At 41.8% G+C, this 20,627-nt stretch overlaps 1 protein-coding gene across 6 annotated transcripts in view; it reads right to left on the reverse strand.

Moving 5' to 3' along the window:
* Positions 1–19,727, reverse strand: part of glra2 (glycine receptor, alpha 2) — a 141,982-nt gene extending 122,255 nt beyond the window's left edge. Inside the window, exons 1-2 of one of the 6 annotated variants that reach the window (XM_052014751.1) lie at positions 18,139–19,727; positions 16,998–17,134 (exon numbers count right to left, since the gene is read on the reverse strand). In XM_052014751.1, coding sequence (XP_051870711.1) covers positions 16,998–17,134; positions 18,139–18,206 — 205 coding nt within the window. In that variant the 5' untranslated portion in view covers positions 18,207–19,727. Of the gene's footprint in view, positions 1–16,284; positions 16,457–16,997; positions 17,135–18,138 lie in introns of those variants that run through there. The other 5 variants (XM_052014750.1, XM_052014753.1, XM_052014752.1 and 2 more) reach the window with 5 other exon arrangements.
* Positions 19,728–20,627: the final 900 nt, after the last annotated feature.

Here is a 20,627-nt window from a genome sequence, read left to right on the forward strand (position 1 = left end):
CTCTTTGCAATTCATTGTAACCTGCTTCACTGTCAACAAGATCCCCTAATTTAGTATCATCAGCAAACTTGCTAATTGTGCCCTGACATTCATATCCAAATCATTTACATAAATAATGAATAACAGAGGTCCCAACACTGACCCCTAGGGCACCCCACTACTCACAGGCCTCCAGTCGGAGAATCAACCTTCAACCATCACCCTCTGCTTCCCATCATCGAGCCAATTCTGAATCCCATGCGACCTAACCTTCCAGATCAGTCTGCCATGTGGGACCTTGTCAAAGGCCTTACTAAAGTCCATATAGACAACATCCACTGCCCTACCTTCATCTATCCCCTTAGGTACCGCTTCGAAAAACTCCAAAAGATTCCTCAGACATGGCCAACCACGCACAAAACCATGCTGACTATTCCTGATCAGGCCTTGACTATCCAAGTGATGGGAGATCTTGTCCCTCAGAATTCCCTCCAGTAACTTCCCTACAACTGAAGCCAGACTCACCAGCATGTAGTTTCCTGGCCTGTCCTTGCTACCCTTCTTGAACATGGAACAACATTAGCCACCCTCCAGTCTTCTGGAACTTCGCCAGTGGCTAACAATGAAGCAAATATCTCTACAAGGGCCTCTGCAGTTTCTTCCCTGGCTTTCCATAAAGTCTGGGAGTGCACTTGGTCAGGTCCTGGGGATTTGCCCACCTTAATGAGCTTCAAGGCAAATACCTCCTTCCTCATCATATGTATACTATCCAAGACATCACTACTTATTACCCTCATTTCTCTGGCATCCATGACGTTCTCCTTAGTAAATACCAGGGAGAAATTGACATTAAATATCTCAGCCATCTCCTGCGGATCCACACTTAGGTGGCCCTGATGGTCTTTAAGAGAACATAGAACACTACAGCACAGTACAGGCCCTTTGGCCAACAAGTTGTGCTGACATTTTATCCTGCTCTAAGATCTATTTAACCCTTCCCTCCCACATAGCCCCCTATTTTTCTATCATTCATTTGTCTATCTAAGAGTCTCTTAAATGTCCCTAATGCATCTGCCCCCACAACCTCTGATGGCAGTGCATTCCATGCACCCACCACTCTCTGTGTAAAAAAAACCTACCCCTGACATCCCCTTTATACCCTCCTCCAATCACCTTAAAATTATGTCCCCTCGTGTTAGCCATTGTCGCCCTAGGAAAACATCTCTGACTGTCCACTCGATCTATGCCTTGTACACCTTTATCGAGTCACCTCTCATCCTCCTTCTCTCCAAAGAGAAAAGCCCTAGCTCACTCAACCTATCCTCATAAGACATGCTCTCCAATCCAGGCAATATCCTGGTAAATCTCCTCTGCACCGTCTCTAAAGCTTCCACATCCTTTCTATAATGAGGCAACCAGAACTGAACACAATACTCCAAGTATGGTCTGACCAGAGTTCTATAGAGCTCCAACATCACCTCACGGCTTTAGAACTTACCCCGACTAATGAAGGCTAACACTCCATATGCCTTTTTAACAACCCTATCGACCTGCATGGCAACCTTGAGGGATCTATGGACATGGACCCCAAGATCCCTCTGTTCCTCCACACTGCTAAGAGTCCTGCCATTAACCTTGTATTGTGCCTTTGAATTCGATCTCCCGAAGTGTATCACTTCACACTTATCTGGGTTGAACTCCATCAGCCACTTCTCAGCCCAGCTCTGCATTCTGTCAATATCCTGTTGTAATCTACAGGACCTAATCTCTCCCTAGTCACCCTCTTACTGTTAATATAATAGAAGAACCTCTTGGGATTATCTTTAACTCTACCTGCCAGATCCATCTCATACCCTCTTTTTGCCCTCCTGATTTCCCCCTTAAGCCTGGTCTTAAACTTTTCATGTAACTCATCATGTTCTCCAAACTTTCACAGAGACACATTCTTCTCCGACCTCAAAGGTCTGTTCCCTCACTCTTCTCTCCCTCGAACACCAGATAAGCTGAACTTCTCCTTCGTTTCCAGCTGGTGCCCTTCCCAGTGACCTCTTGGCTGGAGAAGTGGAGGCAAGTTGGTTTATCATTTTACACCTGCTGGCTTGAAAGGATCTGCTGGTGGGGTGAGATCTCAACACTAATTAAAGTCTTGTCTGCAATGAACATCTCTCCAAGAATTTATTATTCATGGCCCTCACTGGAGAAGCAACCTTGTAAGGCAATTTCTCAGGTGAATTTGTTGAGCTGCAATTCTTGGACGCTACCTTCCACTGGCAGCCACATTAAAGAGGTTTGAATTTTCTAATCTTGTTTATTCATTTTGGCAGAAGGGTGATTCTAGCACATATTGGAGGAATTGCTACAGATTCCAACTCTCCTCTACACCCTCCCTCTGCTTTGGTCCAATATGCCTGGCCTGGCTGATCATAATGATAAGATCTATGGTAATGTTTGCTGTGCACTTGTCCAGACCATGTGCTCATATTTAAAAATCACCCAATGCCTTAGAGTCGCAGCAATGTCGAAGGTTAGAGTTGGATCATTACTGATACCCTACCCATCTCCAATTACTGATTTCTTTCCATTGTCATCAGGCAAAAATAGGAACCAAATGTTTTTCCCTATCACAGATCCCCAAGTTATTCTCTCCCCAGTGACAGAAAGCCTTTACAGGATTGACCCTTGCGTTCTTTAAACTCTGACCTCACATAACAGCAGATCTTGGCTTGTGGGCTTTGCTACGTGAGTGAGTGAGTGAGTGAGTGAGTGAGTGAGTGAGTGAGTGAGTGAGTGAGTGAGTGAGTGAGTGACAACAGGTGGGTTTCTCTACCTTACATCTTTAACATGATATTGTTGCTATCACAGAAACATGGTTGAATGACAGAAGAACTGGCAACTCCAGGGTATGAAATCTTGAGGCGTTGGGGGGCGGGGAGTGGTAACATAAAAGGGGAGGTGACCATTGCAGTTTTGATTAAGGAGTTCAGTTTTAAGGAAGGATATTCTATCCTGAGACCATATGGGTACAACTTAGGAAGAAACAAGGGGCAATTTCTTTGCTTGGGTATGCAACAAGCCTCCTAACAGTCAGCATGAAATAGAGGAGCAGATACATAGATAGATTACAGAGAGATGCAAGAGTAATAGGGTTATCATTGCGGGGGATTTCAAAATCTCCAATATAAGTTGGGATCATTTTAGTGTGAAAGGCTCAGTGGGGGTAGAATTTTTAAAGTGAATCCGGGAGAGACTTCTGAGCATGTAATTACCCCCAGCTGTAGTTAGTCCAATCAGAGAAAGAGCAGTACTGGACCTAATTTTAGGGACTGTAGCCAGGCAAGTGTCAGTGGGAAAGCACTTTGGAGATAGTGACCATATCTGTTAGTTTTAAGGTAGTCCTGGAAAGGGACAAGGACAGTCCAGAAGTTAAGGAGCTGGATTGAGGAAAGGCCGATTTCCATTGCAAAAGTCCATGCCAACCAACAGTTACCTAACTACAATAATCCCACTTCCTAGCTCTTATGTTACAGGAAGATAATATTAGTCAGGGCATCGAACATAAGAGCAGGGAAGCTACAGTACGACTTTATAAAACATTGGTTTAGCCACAGATGACGTATTGTGTATACTTCTGGTCACCATTCTACAAGAAGGCATACAAACTGTGGTAAAATAAGAGCTGAATGATCTCATCCACATTAGGTCAATTTGGACGGATCTCTGGAAAAATAAGGCCAGGGATAAGTCTAACTCCCCAAACGATCCAACTGCAATAGTTAAGCAAAGCTTTAAACAGTTTTGCTTTGGCTTGCACTGGTTTCTTCCAGGACAGGTTAAAGCAAAGGGAATTAATAAATGCATCATTTATAACTTTATTACAGCAACATAAGCTACACTGATACAATAAGTTTACTGATGGGCTTCATTGTAGACTGGCAGCAACCCAATTTGTTGAATCATTTTACTATTTTCAGCAAGTCCTTTACTCGAATGTTCTTCTTTACCCATGCATTTCTTTAATTAAGACCGATAAGTGTGTAATAACAGAGGAAAGCAAATTTATCCTGCAGAGAACATACAATAGTGCACTTCTCAATGAGCCTTACATTATTTTGATACTAAAACCATGCAAAATTAACAAAGTTACATCGTTGAAAAGAGCAACTTCAATGCAAGTTTCCGTGCCATTATAAGTAACAAGGAACAAGCATAGAAGCCAAACCATTCTCTCTCCCTTAGCCAAAGTGGTAAGATGGTGGAGTAGGACAAAAGTGAAGACTCAAAGAAAAGGTAAGCAAAAGAATTTATCATTGTAGGAAAGCAGTGTCCCATCCATCAAACCCGGCAGTAATGTCAATCTATTATAAAATACCACTGAGGCTGAATTCTATCTTCTCTTTTCTAGTGCAGTGTACTGATTAATCTAAGAATGAAGTAGTCTTAGTGGACTCAATGGTAAGTAAGTACACCTGATCAATATCAAGCAAAGCTAATAGCAGCCACTAAAGCTGGCAGCATATTGGGTATGGTTCTCAGCATTGGTAAACATTTGAGAAATTCAAGTACTGAAGCAGTTCACAGAGGAACCATAAACTAATCCTCCAGAGTTCAGAGATCAGGAAAGACAGGAGAGACAATGGATTTTTAATCAGGAAAGGAGGTGCCTGAGAGTCAACAGTAAAGACCGAAATCTAGAAGAGTGTTAACACCCAGAGATAAATAACACCAAGGTATATTAAATTCAGCTGTGGGGATAGATCCAAGCAGCATAAGTTCAAATATGAAAGACACTTGGTAGATGGTAAGAAATTATTCTGCACAATAGCACAAAGATCACAAGACAAGGGAGCAGAGGTAGGCCATTCGGCCCATTGAGTTGGGATTGAATGTAGTGAAACATCCTTAAACAGCTCATAGGAATGTTAACAGACATGAGAAAGGATACAGGTATCACATAAGGAAATACTGGCACAGATAACTGAAACTTCAATCAAAGAGTAGCTTTTAAGAAGTGCCTTAACGGAGGAGAAGAAGACAGAGATGCACATGGGCCCATAACTGGAAGAATGCAGAAATCTTAGACACTGTTAAGGCTAAGGAAGGATGCACAAAAAGGGGATTTGAATGTAAAGATGAGAATATTCAAACTGAGGCATCAGCAGATCAATTGCCGTGCAGGTCAGCAAGCACAAGGGTGATGCTGAAATACTGGTTTATGGGCTGCAGAACTTTGGATGACTTCACAACATGGGAGCCCAACCAAGAGAGCATTGAAATAATTGTTGACATTTATGAGAGCTTCAGCAAAGATTTTGGCAGTCCCAAAAATGAGAGGATTGCTTCGTCCAATACTGGAGCTGAACAAGAATTAAGACAAATCAGAGTAATAGGTGGGAGGGGAGTAGGAGCAGTGGATGGATGACATTCAGTAGGAAACCAAACTTAAGACTCTGGTTACTCAAGAAGTAGTAGGGCTGCAATGGGAAGAGAAATTATTCGAAGCATTTAGGATAGGACTGGAATCAAACAAGAGCAATACTACCTGACTGGACAACAGAAAAGATGATGGAAGAGGTTCTTTGGTCAACCATGTCAAATGCTGAAGGAAAGTTGAAGGGAAATATAGAGTGATATTTTACCATGGTCACAAGTCATTTGTGACTTTGAGAAGGGCTGCTTCAGTTCTGTGGCAGGGCTGTGAACTTGATGCAACCACAGAGTTGTTGGAAAATAGATAAGGGTTTGTGAGGCAACAATGCATTCAAAGGACTTAGGAATGTTAAAGGAGGTTTGCGTGAATCAGCAAAAGGGACTAGATAGTGACATGCAGGCAAAATTTCCAGAATAGAGAAAAATCACAATAGGATGATGAAATAACATAGGCAGAATTAACATGTTACTTTTCATTGGCAAACACAGTGATGGGTAAGTTGATTAAAACATTTACAGGCTGTGGGCATCACTGACAAGGTCCACAATTATTGCTCATTCTTAATTATGCTTGAGTTGTGCAGTGACCATATGTCTTTGCTCACAGCGTTACTGCAATTTCAATTCAGCCACATTAAGACCCTCATATATAGGTATAAGGAAACTGTATTTCCCAGCTCATGATCGCTCATCGGTGGACTAAAATTATAGTTTGGATGCACAAGTTGCCAGCGTGTATTGTGCTAGGAGAACCAGTCAGCATGGTGCACAACTTGGAGGGGAGTCTGCAAGTGGTGGGGTTCTCATTATCCTTTTGCCTTGGTGCTTCTTGGTGGTACAGGCTGCAGTTCGGGAGATGCTATTTGACGCAAGTGATAGCTACACATTTCCTTTTGGTGATGACCTTAAATTAATCTCTTTGTGTTAATTCGTGGACTTTTAAATCACCTTTTGCCTCATCAAATGCAACTTTGATTTTGAACAATTCTGTCACAGCTTTGCTTACCTTTCCCTGTTCTAATAAAATGAGCAACTTTAACCCACCTTAAACAGGCTGAGCACTTACAATCGGTCTCGCACTCACCCACTGAAGTCTCACGTAGATTGGCAGACCACAACTTTAGCTTGCATTTGGAACATGCAGGAGGCACCTAAGCAGGGTCCTTCAAACAGATAAATCAAACTCTGGTAGTACATATGAAGCTTATGAGAAACAGAAACACCATTATGAACCTGTTAGGCCAAGTAACCTCTTTCTCTGCTGCACTTTCCATATAAATCTATGAACGTGAAGCCGCACCCAGGCCCAACAATATGGGCCAGAGCAGAAAAGAAACTGTCCAACTAGCAAGTAGAGACAGATCTGAAAGTGCCCAAAATGTCTCTGTTATTTTTAATATTTTTTACTATTATATGTCTCTAGCAGGTAGGGGCTGAGTATTTAAAAAGCTGTGAGTTTTTGCCTGGGCTCTTCCCTTACAGGATCGGCCTGGAAGCCGTTGGAGCAGTGGGTCTCTAGCAGGTAGGGGTTGAGTATTTAAAACAGAGTGTTGAATGGTTAATTAGAGGGAGTGAGTACTTGAGATAATCAGCAGGTACAAATATAAGGAGGGGTAACTGAAGAAGAGCGGCCAGTGAGGAGCGGCTCAGGGTAGGAGTGGAGCTCTGAGGCTTTGGCTCGAGAGGCTTTGGCGTGCAGAGGCTGAGGAAGAGCTTGCACCCAGAGAGGTAAGGCCAGGTAAGTTCATTTAATTTAATTAATGTAGGAGTAGGTAATGAAGGCAGCAGTTAGGGCAGTCGTGTGCTCCATATGCAGTATGTGGGAAGTCAGGGACAGCACATTTGTCCCTGATGACTGCACCAGTAAAAGGTGCATCCAGCTGCAGCTCCTGACAAACCGTGTTAGGGAACTGGAGCAGGAAGCTGGATGAACTTCAGATCATTCGTGAGGCAGAGGTAGACATAGACATGAGGCAGGTAGCTGGGTGACTGTTATGAAAGGGAAGGAGTATAGACAGAAAGAGCAGAGCACCCCTGTGGCCGTTACCATCAACAATAAGTATACCATTTTGGATACTGCTGGTGGGGACGACCTACCAGGGACAAGTGGTAGTGGTCACATCTCTGGCACCGAGGCGGGACCCTCAGCTCAGAAATGAAGGAGGGAAAAGAGCAGAGCAGTAGTGATAGAGGATTCGATAGTTAGGGGGACAGATAGGAGGTTCTGTGGGAGAGATCGAGAATCCCGGATGGTCTGTTGCCTCCCTGGTGCCAGGGTCTGTGATATCTCAGATCGAGTTCTCGATATTCTCAGGAGGGAGGGTGAGCAACCAGGTGTCGTGGTCCACGTAGGGACCAATGACATGGATAGGAAGGAGGAGGAGGTCCTGTAAAGAGACTTTAGAGAATTAGGTGCAAAGTTGAAGGACAAGACCTCCAGGGTTGCAATCTCAGGATTACTACCCATGCCACATGCTAGTGAGGTTAGAAATAGGAGGATCATGCAGCTAAATATGTGGCTAAGGAGAAGGTGCAGGAGGGAGGGCTTCATGTTTCTGGACAATTGGGCTTTGTTCCAGGGAAGGTGGGACCTGTTCCGAAGGGACGGTTTGCACTTGAACTGGAGGGGGACTAACATACTTGTGGGTAGGTTTGCTAGTGCTGCTCTGGGTGGTCATGTGAGGACTGCAGGTATAGACAGAAATCAAAGGTTAGTACATGATAGAAATGTTCTCAGGTGCATCTATTTCAATGCAAGGAGTATTGTAGGTAAGACAGATGAGCTTCGGGCGTGGATTGGCACGTGGGATTACGACATTATTGCTATTAGTGAGACTTGGTTGCAGGAGGGGCAGGACTGGCAGCTTAATGTTCCGGGGTTCCGTTGTTTCAGATGTGATAGAGGGGGAGGGATGAAAGGGGGAGGAGTGGCATTACTAGCCAGGGAAAATATCACAGCTGTGCTTAGACAGGACAGCCCGGAGGGCTCGTCTGCAGAGGCCATATGGGTGGAGCTGAGGAACAGGAAAGGTGTGGCCACACTAATAGGGTTGTATTATAGACCGCCAAATAGTCAGAGAGAATCGGAGGAATAAATCTGTAGTGAGATAGCAGACCGATGTAAGAAACAGGAAGTTGTAATAGTAGGGGATTTTAACTTTTCCACATATTGACTGGGACTCCCACACTGTGAAAGGGTTGGATGGCTTGGAATTTGTCAAATGTGTTCAGGAAAGTTTTCTAAATCAATATATAGAGGTACCAATGAGAGGGAATGCAATACTTGATCTCCTATTAGGGAACCAGACAGGTCAGGTGACAGAAGTATGTGTAGGTGAGCATTTTGGGTCCAGTGACCATAATGTCATTAGTTTCAAGTTAATTATGGATAAGGATGGGTCTGGTCCTCAAGCTGAGGTTCTAAATTGGAGAAAGGCCAATTTTGTGGAAATGAGAAAGGATCTAGGAAGAGTGGATTGGGATAAGTTGTTTACTGGCAAGGATGTACTCAGTAAGTGGAAGGCCTTCAAAGGCGAAATTTTGAGAGTGCAGAGTTTGCGTGTTCCTGCCAGGATTAAAGGCAAAATTAACAAGCATAGAGAACCTTGGTTTTCAAGGGATATTGGTGCTCTGGTTAAGAAAAAGAGAGAGGTGTAAGGCAGGTGTAGGCAACTAGGAACAAAATGGGGTACTTGAAGAGTATAGAAAATGTAAGAAAATACTAAAAAGGGAAATCAGGAAGGCAAAAAGAAGACATGAGGTTGTTTTGGCAGATAATGTGAAGGTAAACTCGAAGGGTTTCTACAAGTATGTTAAGAGTAAAAGGATAGTAAGGGACAAAATTGGTCCTCTAGAAGATCAGAGTGGTTGTCTATGTGTGGAGCCTCAGGAGATGGGGGAGATCTTAAACAGTTTTTTTGCATCAGTATTTACTCAGGAAACTGGCATAGTGGATATGGAAGGAAGGGAAACAAGCACTGGTGTCATGGAACATATAGAGATTAAAGAGGAGGAGGTGCTTGTTGCTTTACAGCGAATAAAGGTAGATAAATCCCCCGGGCCTGACAAGATATTTCCTCGGACCTTGAGAGAGACCAGTGTAGAAATTGCAGGGGCCCTGGCAGATATATTTAAAATGTCCTTAGCCACGGGTGCGGTGCCAGAGGACTGGAGGGTAGCTTGTGTTGTTCCGTTGTTTGAAAAGGCTCTAAAAGTAAACCAGGTAATTACAGGCCGGTGAGCCTGACATCAGTAGTAGGTAAATTATTGGAAGGTGTTCTGAGAGATCGGATATACAAGTACTTGGACAGCCAAGGGCTGATTAAGGATAGTCAGCATGGCTTTGTGCATGGTAGATCATGTTTAATGAATCTTGTGGAGTTTTTTGAGGAGGTTACCAAGAAAGTAGATGAAGGAAAGGCTGTGGATGTTGTCTACATGGACTTTAGTAAGGCCTTTGACAAGGTCCCACATGGGAGGTTAGTTCAGAAGTCACTAGGTATCCATGGAAAGGTTGTAAACTGGATTCGAAATTGGCTGTGTGGGAGAAGACAGAGAGTGGTAGTGGATGATTGTTTCTCAGACTGGAGGCCTGTGACTAGTGGTGTGCCTCAGGGATCTGTGCTGGGGCCATTGTTGTTTGTTGTCTATATCAATGATCTAGATGATAATGTGGTAAATTGGATCAGCAAGTTTGCTGATGACACTAAGATTGGAGGCCTAGTGGACAGCGAGGAAGGCTTTCAAAGCTTGCAGAGGGATCTGAACCAACTGGAAAAATGGGCCAGAAAATGGCAGATGGAATTTAATGCAGATAAGTGTGAGGTGTTGCATTTTGGAAGGACAAATCAAGGTAGGACATACACAGTAAATGGTAGGGCACTGAGGAGTGCGAAGGAACAAAGGGATCTGGGAATTCAGATACATAATTCCCTGAAAATGGCGTCACAGGTAGACAGGGTTGTAAAGAAGGCTTTTGGCATCCTGGCATTCATAAATCAAAGTATTGAGTATAAGAGTTGGGATGTTATGGTGAGGTTGTATAAGTCATTGGTGAGGCCAAATTTGGAGTATTGTGTGCAGTTCTGGTCACCTAACTATAGGAAGGATATCAGTAAGATTGAAAGAGTGCAGAGGAGATTTACTAGAATGTTGTTGGGTCTTCAGGAGTTGAGTTACAGGGAAAGATTGAACAGGTTAGGTCTTTATTCCTTGGAGCATAGAAGAATGAGGGGAGATTTGATAGAGGTTTACAAAATTTTGAGGGGCATAGACAGAGTTAATGTGAGTAGGCTCTTTCCACCTAGATTAGGAGAGATAAGCATAAGAGGACATAGCTTTAGGGTGAAAGGTTAGGGGGAACATTAGGAGGAACTTCTTCACTCAAAGAGTAGTGTAAGAGTGGAAGGGGCTGCCATCTGATGTAGTAAATGCGGGCTCACTCTTAAGTTTTAAGAATAAAATGGATAGATACATGGACGGGAGAGGTCTGGAGGGTTATGGACTGGTGCAGGTAAATGGGACTAGCGGAATAATGTTTCAGCACAGACTAGAAGGGCCGAATGGCCTGTTTTCTGTGCTGTAGTGTTCTATGTTTCTGTGGTTCTAAAAAAACCTTCCTCCTCTGGGCCTCAGAAGGAAAATTTAGACATTCAAGACCCCAGGTTTACCATCCATCAGATTGCAAGATGTTTTCAGAATTTCCTTCTCCGTGACTCAGTTGAACAGAGGGAACCATCCATTCATTTCTTGGTGAGATCATGTCAACCACCATGCCACCAGCCAACTGCTACTTTACTCCTACCAATTTATTATGAGGAATAGAACAGTGACATGCATGTAAGGTCAGGTTGTTAACACCTGCACCCCACCTCACAATGCTTCTCTTGCTACTAGAATTGGGATAGTACATTCGTGACCTCAGCAATTTCTTGCCATTTTCCACATAGAGTTAAAATGGAGTCTGACATTTTTTAGACCTTCCTCACCTTTGAAATCATTTGAGTTAACTTCTTCCCTAGGCTCCTTGTGGCCCTCAACCACCTACTTAAAATAGGGTAGACTAACATAGTCATAGGATGAGGGATTTTCTGTTTTGATTCTCTCAGCACAATGCTTGTACCACACTAGGAACCTCTGTAACCAGTCCATAATTACAAAACAATAATTTTAATGCTTTAATAATCATAAGCTATGGATATACAGTTTCCTTATATGGTACAAATGGAAGATTTTCTGTAATCTTTGAGCTGTGGATTAACAGGCGATTTATTCAAATTAACCAATGATTCTTTATACTTCTATTCTATGGCCTTATTCATAAAGCTGAGGACTCCTTCTATGGTTTTTAAGTTTTCATCATTTTTTCATTACACTCTTTAAAATTTATGCAACAGAATCATTAAGTCTCTCATTCCTAATAATCCTTTGGAGTTTCACTTTTTAGAAAGTATTTACCTAGTTTTTCTCCCAACGTGTGTTAGATCTTTTTTTCTGTATTAGATTTTAACCAACGTTTCTCTGCTTCATTTACTTTGACTTCTTGGAGTTGCTTACAACCCATCTGCATTCTAACAATGTTCCTTATTTCTCTGATGTCTTCAAATATCAATATCCACATAGTTTTCCTCTGCTCTAGTCCAGATCATATAAAGTAAGAGCAGAGAGACCCCTGGAGGACTTTAACATCCCTCCAGTCAGAAAATATACATACACATTACTCAATAGTTTCGAATGACTAGTTATGCATTTAACAACATTCTCATTAATAAGATACGCCTTGAATTCATCACAGCCTTCCTTTTTGACAGGTCCAAAGAGAAAATTGTAAGAAATATGGAAAGAAAATTGACTTGAAAATCCAAAAACATTGCATTCTTTTGTTGGTACATTCCACTGTATTATCAAAACATTCTGGTGGAATTAATGGATATAATTTTCATATAATTATATGGAAATAGTGGCAGAGAAAAAGGTCACTTGGCCTAACAGGTTCATAATGGTGTGTATGGTCCTCATAAGCTTCATATCACCCTCCTTCATCTAATTCTATCAGCAGCTTCATCCAGACCTTTCTCTTAAGTGCTTGCATGAATGTTAATTTTACTCTATTATTATTTCTGAAAAATGGGCCATCTTCAGTGTTAGTTTGTCCATAGTTACCTAACTTAGTTCCTTCTTTCTTTCTTGCATCAAAGCATGACACCAGTAAGTCTTTAGCAGTTTGATTTTCATATGCAAGGATGATTTACAGACTGTGGCAGGACCTTCGATTACTACATCTTTGATTTTGTCCCTGCATTCCAGAATGTAAGTCATCAAAGCCTTGTGTCTTTTCCACTGAATGGTCCTGCAGTATTTTAAGACCTTCCTGTTCATCTATAATATCCTACTTCTCCACCTTTTGTTCTTGAACACTTCATTTACACTACCATACGAATTTGAGTAAAATAAAGAAAAAATACCCACTTAATCTCTACTCCTCCTTTGCTCCATGGGGAGATTATTTTTACAGTTGATCCTACCATTGTGCTAACTGATCTTTTGTTTTATCATTTTACATTAATCACCAGATTCTCTTAGTATCTGCTTAATATGTGTTTTACTTTCCCTTTGCTTAATATAATATGATATTATTGGCTAATTATATTGCGTACATCTTGGATTTAAATTTCATTTTAATGTTTCTCATTCATTCAAGGAACTTCACCTTTGTTTTGCTTCCTTTATTTCTGAGAAAATAGTTTGTACCGTTTTTGTTAAAATATATCCTTTGTTTGTCCAAGGCGCATTTTGCCATGATTTTCCAGCTTAATTGTGCCATTCCCCTCTTTGTCTCATTAATGTTTGCTTTCTTCCAGTCAAGTATCTTCACTTATATCCATTGCTTTTCTATTTCACTTTAAGTCTGAACCTAATAATGTTATGACTTATATTCTCTTGTTGCTTCCTCCTATTATCTTACCCCTTGATCAATTTTACTTTGAATGAGTAGATCCTGAACTGCTTTCTTTTTAGACCAAAGCCATACTTAACCAGAAGCAATCCCAAGCACAATCAAAAATTCCCTCTCCTTTCCAATTTACATTACCTTTACTCATCTTTAGAAAATTAAACTTATCTGTTAATATCACCCTGTTTATACAAATTGCTCTATCTATCTCATAACTTTCTTTGACTCCACTGCTTGGTGGTCTATAATAAACGTAATAGGATACGAATGGTGTTTTAGTGCCAAATAGATTCATATTCTACAGTATGCCTGCAACTATGGCTTTTATAACCATTATTTTGTTACTAAGTTAATGTCTTCCAATGGTTTCATGCCATATTGCTGGAAATTTACAACAGCATGTGATTCGTTGCAATATTTAAAAGTACTACATGCTAATATTGAGGTTTTATAATTAGTATAGGAACTATAGTTATTTGATACATAAGGGTATCTTTCTGTGATATTTCAAAAATGCAGCATACAGACACACTACCATTTTGCTGGACAGCTTTATTGACATCTATTTTTATTGATCGTTGGTGCTATAAATAGACTATTTACACTAAATTCAAGAAAAAGGAAGCTCAGTCATATGAAGACAATCTTTTCAGTTCTGTGTGTGAAAACAATACCTTTCACCATAAAACTGATGGATCTATCTGAACAGATGGACCATTATTTAGCCATCTCACTCATTCAGAGATCATTGTCAATTGAGGCTTTTTTACAACTTTCTTTTCCTGTTTTTGGTCCTGATAAAATATATCAGTTAAGTAGTTAAAAATAACAAAGTATTGAATTACCATTTCATATCTGGATAAGCAATTGCAAAACTATCACTGAAAATATCAGCAACTATGTAGAGTCATTCAACACAAAAACAGGCCCTTCAGCTCACCCAGTCCACACTGTCTATCAAGCATAAATTTACATTAATCCCATATTCCCATCAACTGCCCCCCACCCCATATTCTACCACTCATCTACACATTTGGGGCAACTTACAGTGACCAATTAACCTACCAACCTGCACATCTTTGGGCTGTTGGAGGAAACCGGAGCACACAGTGAAAGCCCATGAGGTCACAGGTAGAATATGCAAACTATTTCCAGAGAACCTTTCTGAAACTCTCCCTTTATATTCTGAATCATTCAAAATTAAGGGGCTGGTACCAAAGACCCACTCAATCATGTTAATAGGATTATAGAAATTTAGAGCACGAGAGGTGCCATTTGGTCCATCACATCTGTGCTAGCCAAAAAATAGCTTTTCAGACTAATCCTATCTCCCAGTCTTATTCTTTAGTCTTATAGGTCGTCGCAAATCAAGTACCCTTTCGCAAACTTTATACATGTGATGAGGATAACATCCTCACTTCCCAGCACCAGACTACCATTTTCCTTGGATGAAAAACTGTTTCCTCAACTCCCTTCTAACCCATTTTAAATGACAGATTGTTTCTCCCTGCATTTTGATAGAGGCTAAAAAGTAAAATAATGAAATGCTTCACATCAGCTTTACCTCTTACCAGCTGTCTTTTACTGTCATGTGAATGAAACTATTAACCCCCATCTCTGCAATGTGCACACCTACTTAATATGAAAATAAAATCCTCATACTGTTTCATTACATACTCAGGGCGAATGGAAAAATAAGGGGACTTCCCCAATAACTCAGCTTGCTTCTCCAAATAAATCAAACTTCATTCTGTAAAAAAAAATTGCTGTTGATTCATTTCAGAAACATGTTGCAAAACTCTCAACTTGCTTGAATGACTGCAACTCCACCAATATCCAGGAAATGCAACATCATCCAGAATAAAGCACCCTGCCTGATTGGCACCCAATCCACCAATTTGATCATTCAGCCCTCAGCCAGTGACGCACATCGGCTGCACTGCAGCAACTCACCAAGACTTCTATAACAGCACTTCTCAAACTCTCAACTCTGCCACATAGGGCAGCAGGTTCATGGGAACACCATCTCTTGCAAGTTCCCTTCTGAGTTACACAACATCCTGGATATATATCCTGCCTTCTTTGTCATCACTAGGTTTAAATCCTAAGCCTCCCTCCTAGCATCCTTGTGGAGTATATTCATCACATAGTTTGCAAGAGTTCAAGAAGGTGTCTCAACACCTTCTCATGGGTAATTAGGTTCAGGTAACAGTGCTAGCTTTCCAGCATTGTCCTCATTTCATTGGTCAATGAAGCAAACAAAATCACATCTACAGCCAACAATGAAGAGGGCTATTCAAAGTTGACTGATCTGAACGTGTATTTGGTATTTCTAAATCCAACACCTAAAGCTGGTTGATCTAACTTACTATTACTTCTTGTACCTGTTTAGTACAACAGAATAGTCTACTAGTCCATTTCAGACAGCAGTTAATAGTAAGCTACAGACCAGACTGGGGCAGAATGACAGATTTCACTCAAATATATCAGTGAATAATTTAAGTTTATATTACAGTCTGAGTATCATGGTTATCATTGCTGATACTACCTTTTTATTCCAAATTTGTATTTACTGAGTTGTGGTTATAGTTCCCAGTTGCTGTGTTTCCTCTGGATCAGTAATCCAAGCCTCTGGATTATCAGTCAAGTAACATAACCTATATGTTGTTGCATTCAATCCTCAATGCATTCGATTATCTCCATTAGTTGCACTTAAGCAGCATAGATCTTCGCGATCTGTACAATGGCAACATCCGTATCAACTGGATCTCAAATCATTAAGTTTCAGTGATTTTATATTTGCAGGGTTTGGAATAATGAGCATTAAATGAAAAAAAACACGAATAATCCATTATGGAATGCTTGGTGTCCATATACATAACCCAAACGTTGCACTACACACTGATTAACCAGATCGGTAGACTTACATGCATAGTTTATTGGACGCTGTTGAGCGTGCATAAATATTCCAAGAGTCCATCAATATTCATCAGGTGGAGTACTAACTGTAAGCATTCATAGGTATATCGTGATGTCTCCTTTACAAACGGGTCGTCTGTAACTCAAGTGATCAACATATTTCAACTGCAAATTGTTTCCCTTAATCCAAATATTTGGTTTTGGTGTTGGGAATAAAAAGACGAAGAGTTAATAAGCATCTGCTTTAGCTTTATCACAGGTTACGTAACTCGGAAAATGGCATACCAGTCTTTTTAAAATAAAACAATCATGATGTCAACATCATAAGCAGGCCATAGAACCAGCACATTCTTCACATATTTTCCCTCAAAGCATTCGCTTCAATAACCGATTCCGGGCATTCTATTTGAGGGAGGCATCAGCATGTGAAAAATAGCATCAACGTGCCAGGAGAACGGACAAACCCTTCCAAATGATAAAATCACGTTTGCATACTGGGGATATTCTGAATCGAATTGGACTGGCGCTGCAGCCTGAAGTTGCTACACTTTGTCCAAAGTTGGCGACAGGGGTCTTCCAAAGTCTGCCAAAAACACATTGCTATGCTAAATCCCCTCTTACACATCTAATTCTTTGGGAAATTCAAAACGCGAAGTCCCGGGACGGATCTAGACAATGGGCAGGGTATTTCGTGCTGCATCTATATTGGGAGTCCCTTTACCTTTAAAATTCGGTCTGATTCGGGCGTCGTATCCTGACGTCCTTCCCATCAGTTTGTCCAGGAAATCTGAGGGGGACATCGTCTGCGAGGCCGGTTTGGTTGAAGACCTGGAATCATGTTCCTTGGAGAGGGCTAACCTGAAGTACACACAACCCTGCATTAGGAAGATCTGCGCTGACAATTTGCTTTCAAACACATAGACATTGAGCCGGGTTGTGCTGGAAGAAGGCAGCCAGTATGAATGAAAATATGTTGGGTTTCTCCCAGTGTCGAATAAATGATCAATGTGTCTAGCAAGAAGTGTCCCCAACCTGATTCCCTTTTCAAATGCATACACATTTTCCTCAAAGCTTATACTTTTAAAATTAATGCCAATGACTGCTTTCAGAGGAAGATACACATCAGAGAGATTTTAATCTAAACACGTTCCATGCTGCTGAGAGCCATATTACCAAAGCTTTTTTGGATGCAATCGGAATGCATAAAAAGTAATACAGAGCTGAACCATCAGACCTCCCCTCCCTAAAAATGCACAGATGAATACTTAATACTGGCGGTCTTCATTTATTGTGAGCGGTATGATGGATTCTTTGGGGGAACCATCTATTATTTACATATATTCTGACCAATCATCTGGTCTAGTCTGTCCAAACATCAAGAAAGCAAATGAAATCGCGAGGCTGCATTTCCAAATATTTGCGATTATCTCAAAACAGCTTCGGGAGCAGAAAATAATATGGAATTTCCAGAACTTCCGCGAAACATCGCGGGCTGGCGAATGAGAGGGGATAGTTCTCGCCCTCCGCTAAAGAAAAAGGACAGCAAATTAGGGGGCGGAATGGGAGAGGGGGCAGTTTTACGTTGAGGTGTCCTCACGTTTAAGACATCAACTTCTAGCATGTATACAATATCGGGGCTTCGATCAGTCACAGCCCCTTTCGCCGCAGACTGGGGGAATGCTTTGTTACTCCAATGCATGGTCAGAGGACCAAGATACATAGGAAGTCTTCCCATACGTGCTAGGCAATTCCCCATTGTTCGAGTCGCCGACCTGGTTATGCTCATAACGTGCAGAAAAGGCAGAGGGGAGCAAACGCGAGACAATCCGTGCAGTGTTTCTCCCGATAAATGACAGCCATACCTGAAGTTGCTTGTTTCTAAGATGCACGCAAACACCGTTGTCAGGATTTTCACAACTGGTCGATTCATTCCGCCAAACTCTTATCTCTCTGTCTGTCTGGTATCGAGGGCAGTGTTCTGGAAATAACGTCCCTCCCCACCCCACCCCACCCCTTCCTAAAAAAATAATCGGCAGATCGTGTAGGAAAGTCAGATCCAACGCTTTCCACCCAAACTGTCGGCAGATGGAACTGGGCTGATGCAGGCGGAGAGGGAACAATGCAGGACATCAGTCCTCAGTATCATCGTGTGGTAAGAGACTTGGAGATCGCGCTGCTGCTGCGGGGAGTGAAGAGCGTCAGAATGGCATCTTTTCCCAAAGCCCCTCCGTAAACACGACGTCAGGGAACGGGAGGAATCAAACTTCATGTTAAGGGAAGCGGTTCAGCTTCTGCTCACCTCCCGGGAAGCGACAGCACCATATTCGGTGTTCCAGGGGTTCAGAGGGGTGGGGGAGGTGAGGGGCTGGAGGGCGGCTCAAGTGGGAGAGCGGGCCAGCCACTGGAGCTATGGGAGCTTTAATGTAGCGGCTGCATTTCAGCACTTGGACAGCTCTCGGGGCTTCCAATTCCAACAGCACGCATGTCTACAAGCCCCTTTAAAGAGACGTGACCGGCCTGTAAAGGAGCTCGAAGTGATCAGATGGAGAAGTCAAACACACGTCCACGCCGATCAAGGATTTGCAATGCGAAGTGATATAGATCGGAATCCCTTTCTTCATTTGCTTTCTAAAGACTGTAAATGACTGATGCCATTGTGGATAAGAGCAGACTTATGGAGCATACGATGTGCCTCCAATTCAAAGGCATCAAGACCATTTTGTGAAACTAGGAGCTCGTAGCTGACTGGTTAGCTTGGCGATTTTTCTAAAACTGCTCTGATGCCCACCTGTTAATACGAAGTTATTCCACTCTCATTTTTATGGATTTCTGCTTTACGATTCGCTGCCCAATACGTTCGTCCAGAATCTAATAGACCGGGAATATATGCTCCGGATAAACAGCGAATTATTACAAAAAAACTATTAAGTTTTATATGGGAATAAGATGGCGATATCTTGTATCGTTTATGCTTCTAGATCTTTACAAATAAAAAGTTCCCCCAATATTCTTGCACTGACAGTCACTCAGTCTGTCCGGTTGCTTTCTGCCCTCGCTCATTAGCGATTAATTAAATCCGTACATTGTCTTATTCATCATTGTTGGATCAATTAGAGTTTGACGATGCCCGGTATTCTTCATGTACTATTTTATTCAATTGCCTTGTTTTTTTGTGATTGAACGCTAGGAAGTGGAATAAAGTCAATCTTAAACCATAGAAGAGTTTACAATGTAAGAAACGTTTATCTTTTGCTTGTCTGACATTTTTTCCACTACAATTGCCTGAAGCGCCTCATATTGTACTTTATAAACTGCATGTGACCACGCTGAAGAAACTCAAGATTAAGGGACTAACGTCCTGTGGAGCCTATGGCATTTTATAGAGTTATGTCTCATTGAATGCATTTGCTTACTGTGTAACAGGAGTGCCAGAAGTTCACTTGAAAGCTTAATGTATTTACTAGAAATGCCAAATTAAATCAACCGACTGAAGATAATTTGAATTATTGAAATCTATCAACTCAATTATGCGTTTTACATACCTAATACATTCTAGTGTGGCCAGTTTGTGACTTTATAAGCTGCTGATAGGAGAGAGAATAGAAATCACAAAATAGAACTCACAAATTGATTAAGATGCTCGTATTTTACCCGGTAGGACTTTTGTTCCATTGGAATGATTTATATAATACGAGGTATGTTCTACAGGATGTATCTGTCCTTCCAGATTACATATGGTCAAAAGGTCACCCTGTCTAGCCTCCACTCGCTCTGACGTGTCTCTGGCATCCACTCCATCAAAACTTCCAACCGTCCGGGTTGTCTTCTTCCGGAGGTGCGGAACATTGAAAAATATCTCAGCGTTGAGTATGACATCCTTCTTCCCGTCCAGTTACTAACTTCCATGTCCTTAATTCTGAAACATCGCCTAGCCCAGCAACTATCTCTCCCCCATCTGGTTGCTGCGACCCCACTCCGTTCCATGATGACCACGATTATAACAGGAATTCCTACTATCCCAATGGTTATACTTCAGTAGTGCGCCATCAATTATAAACCACTTTGGGACTGAGCTCATGAAAGACGTTATAAAATGCAAAACAAGAAACAAATTGTTGGAGGAACTTTGCGGGTGAGGCGGCATCTACTGTCCACTTCCCTCCACAGATGCTGTCTAACCCGCTGAGCTCCTCCAGCAGTTGGTTTTATTTTGACTCCAGGTTCCAGCATCTGCAGTCTCTTGTGTCTCCACGATAACATGCAAAGCCATTTGAGAAGCTCAGTTTCCTCGCTGTTCTCTTCCTACCCTTGTACCACCCCCCACCCCCAGTTACAAATGATCCAGCACACT

Source organism: Pristis pectinata, chromosome 4, assembly GCF_009764475.1.
Source record: "Pristis pectinata isolate sPriPec2 chromosome 4, sPriPec2.1.pri, whole genome shotgun sequence".
Taxonomy (NCBI): domain Eukaryota; kingdom Metazoa; phylum Chordata; class Chondrichthyes; order Rhinopristiformes; family Pristidae; genus Pristis; species Pristis pectinata.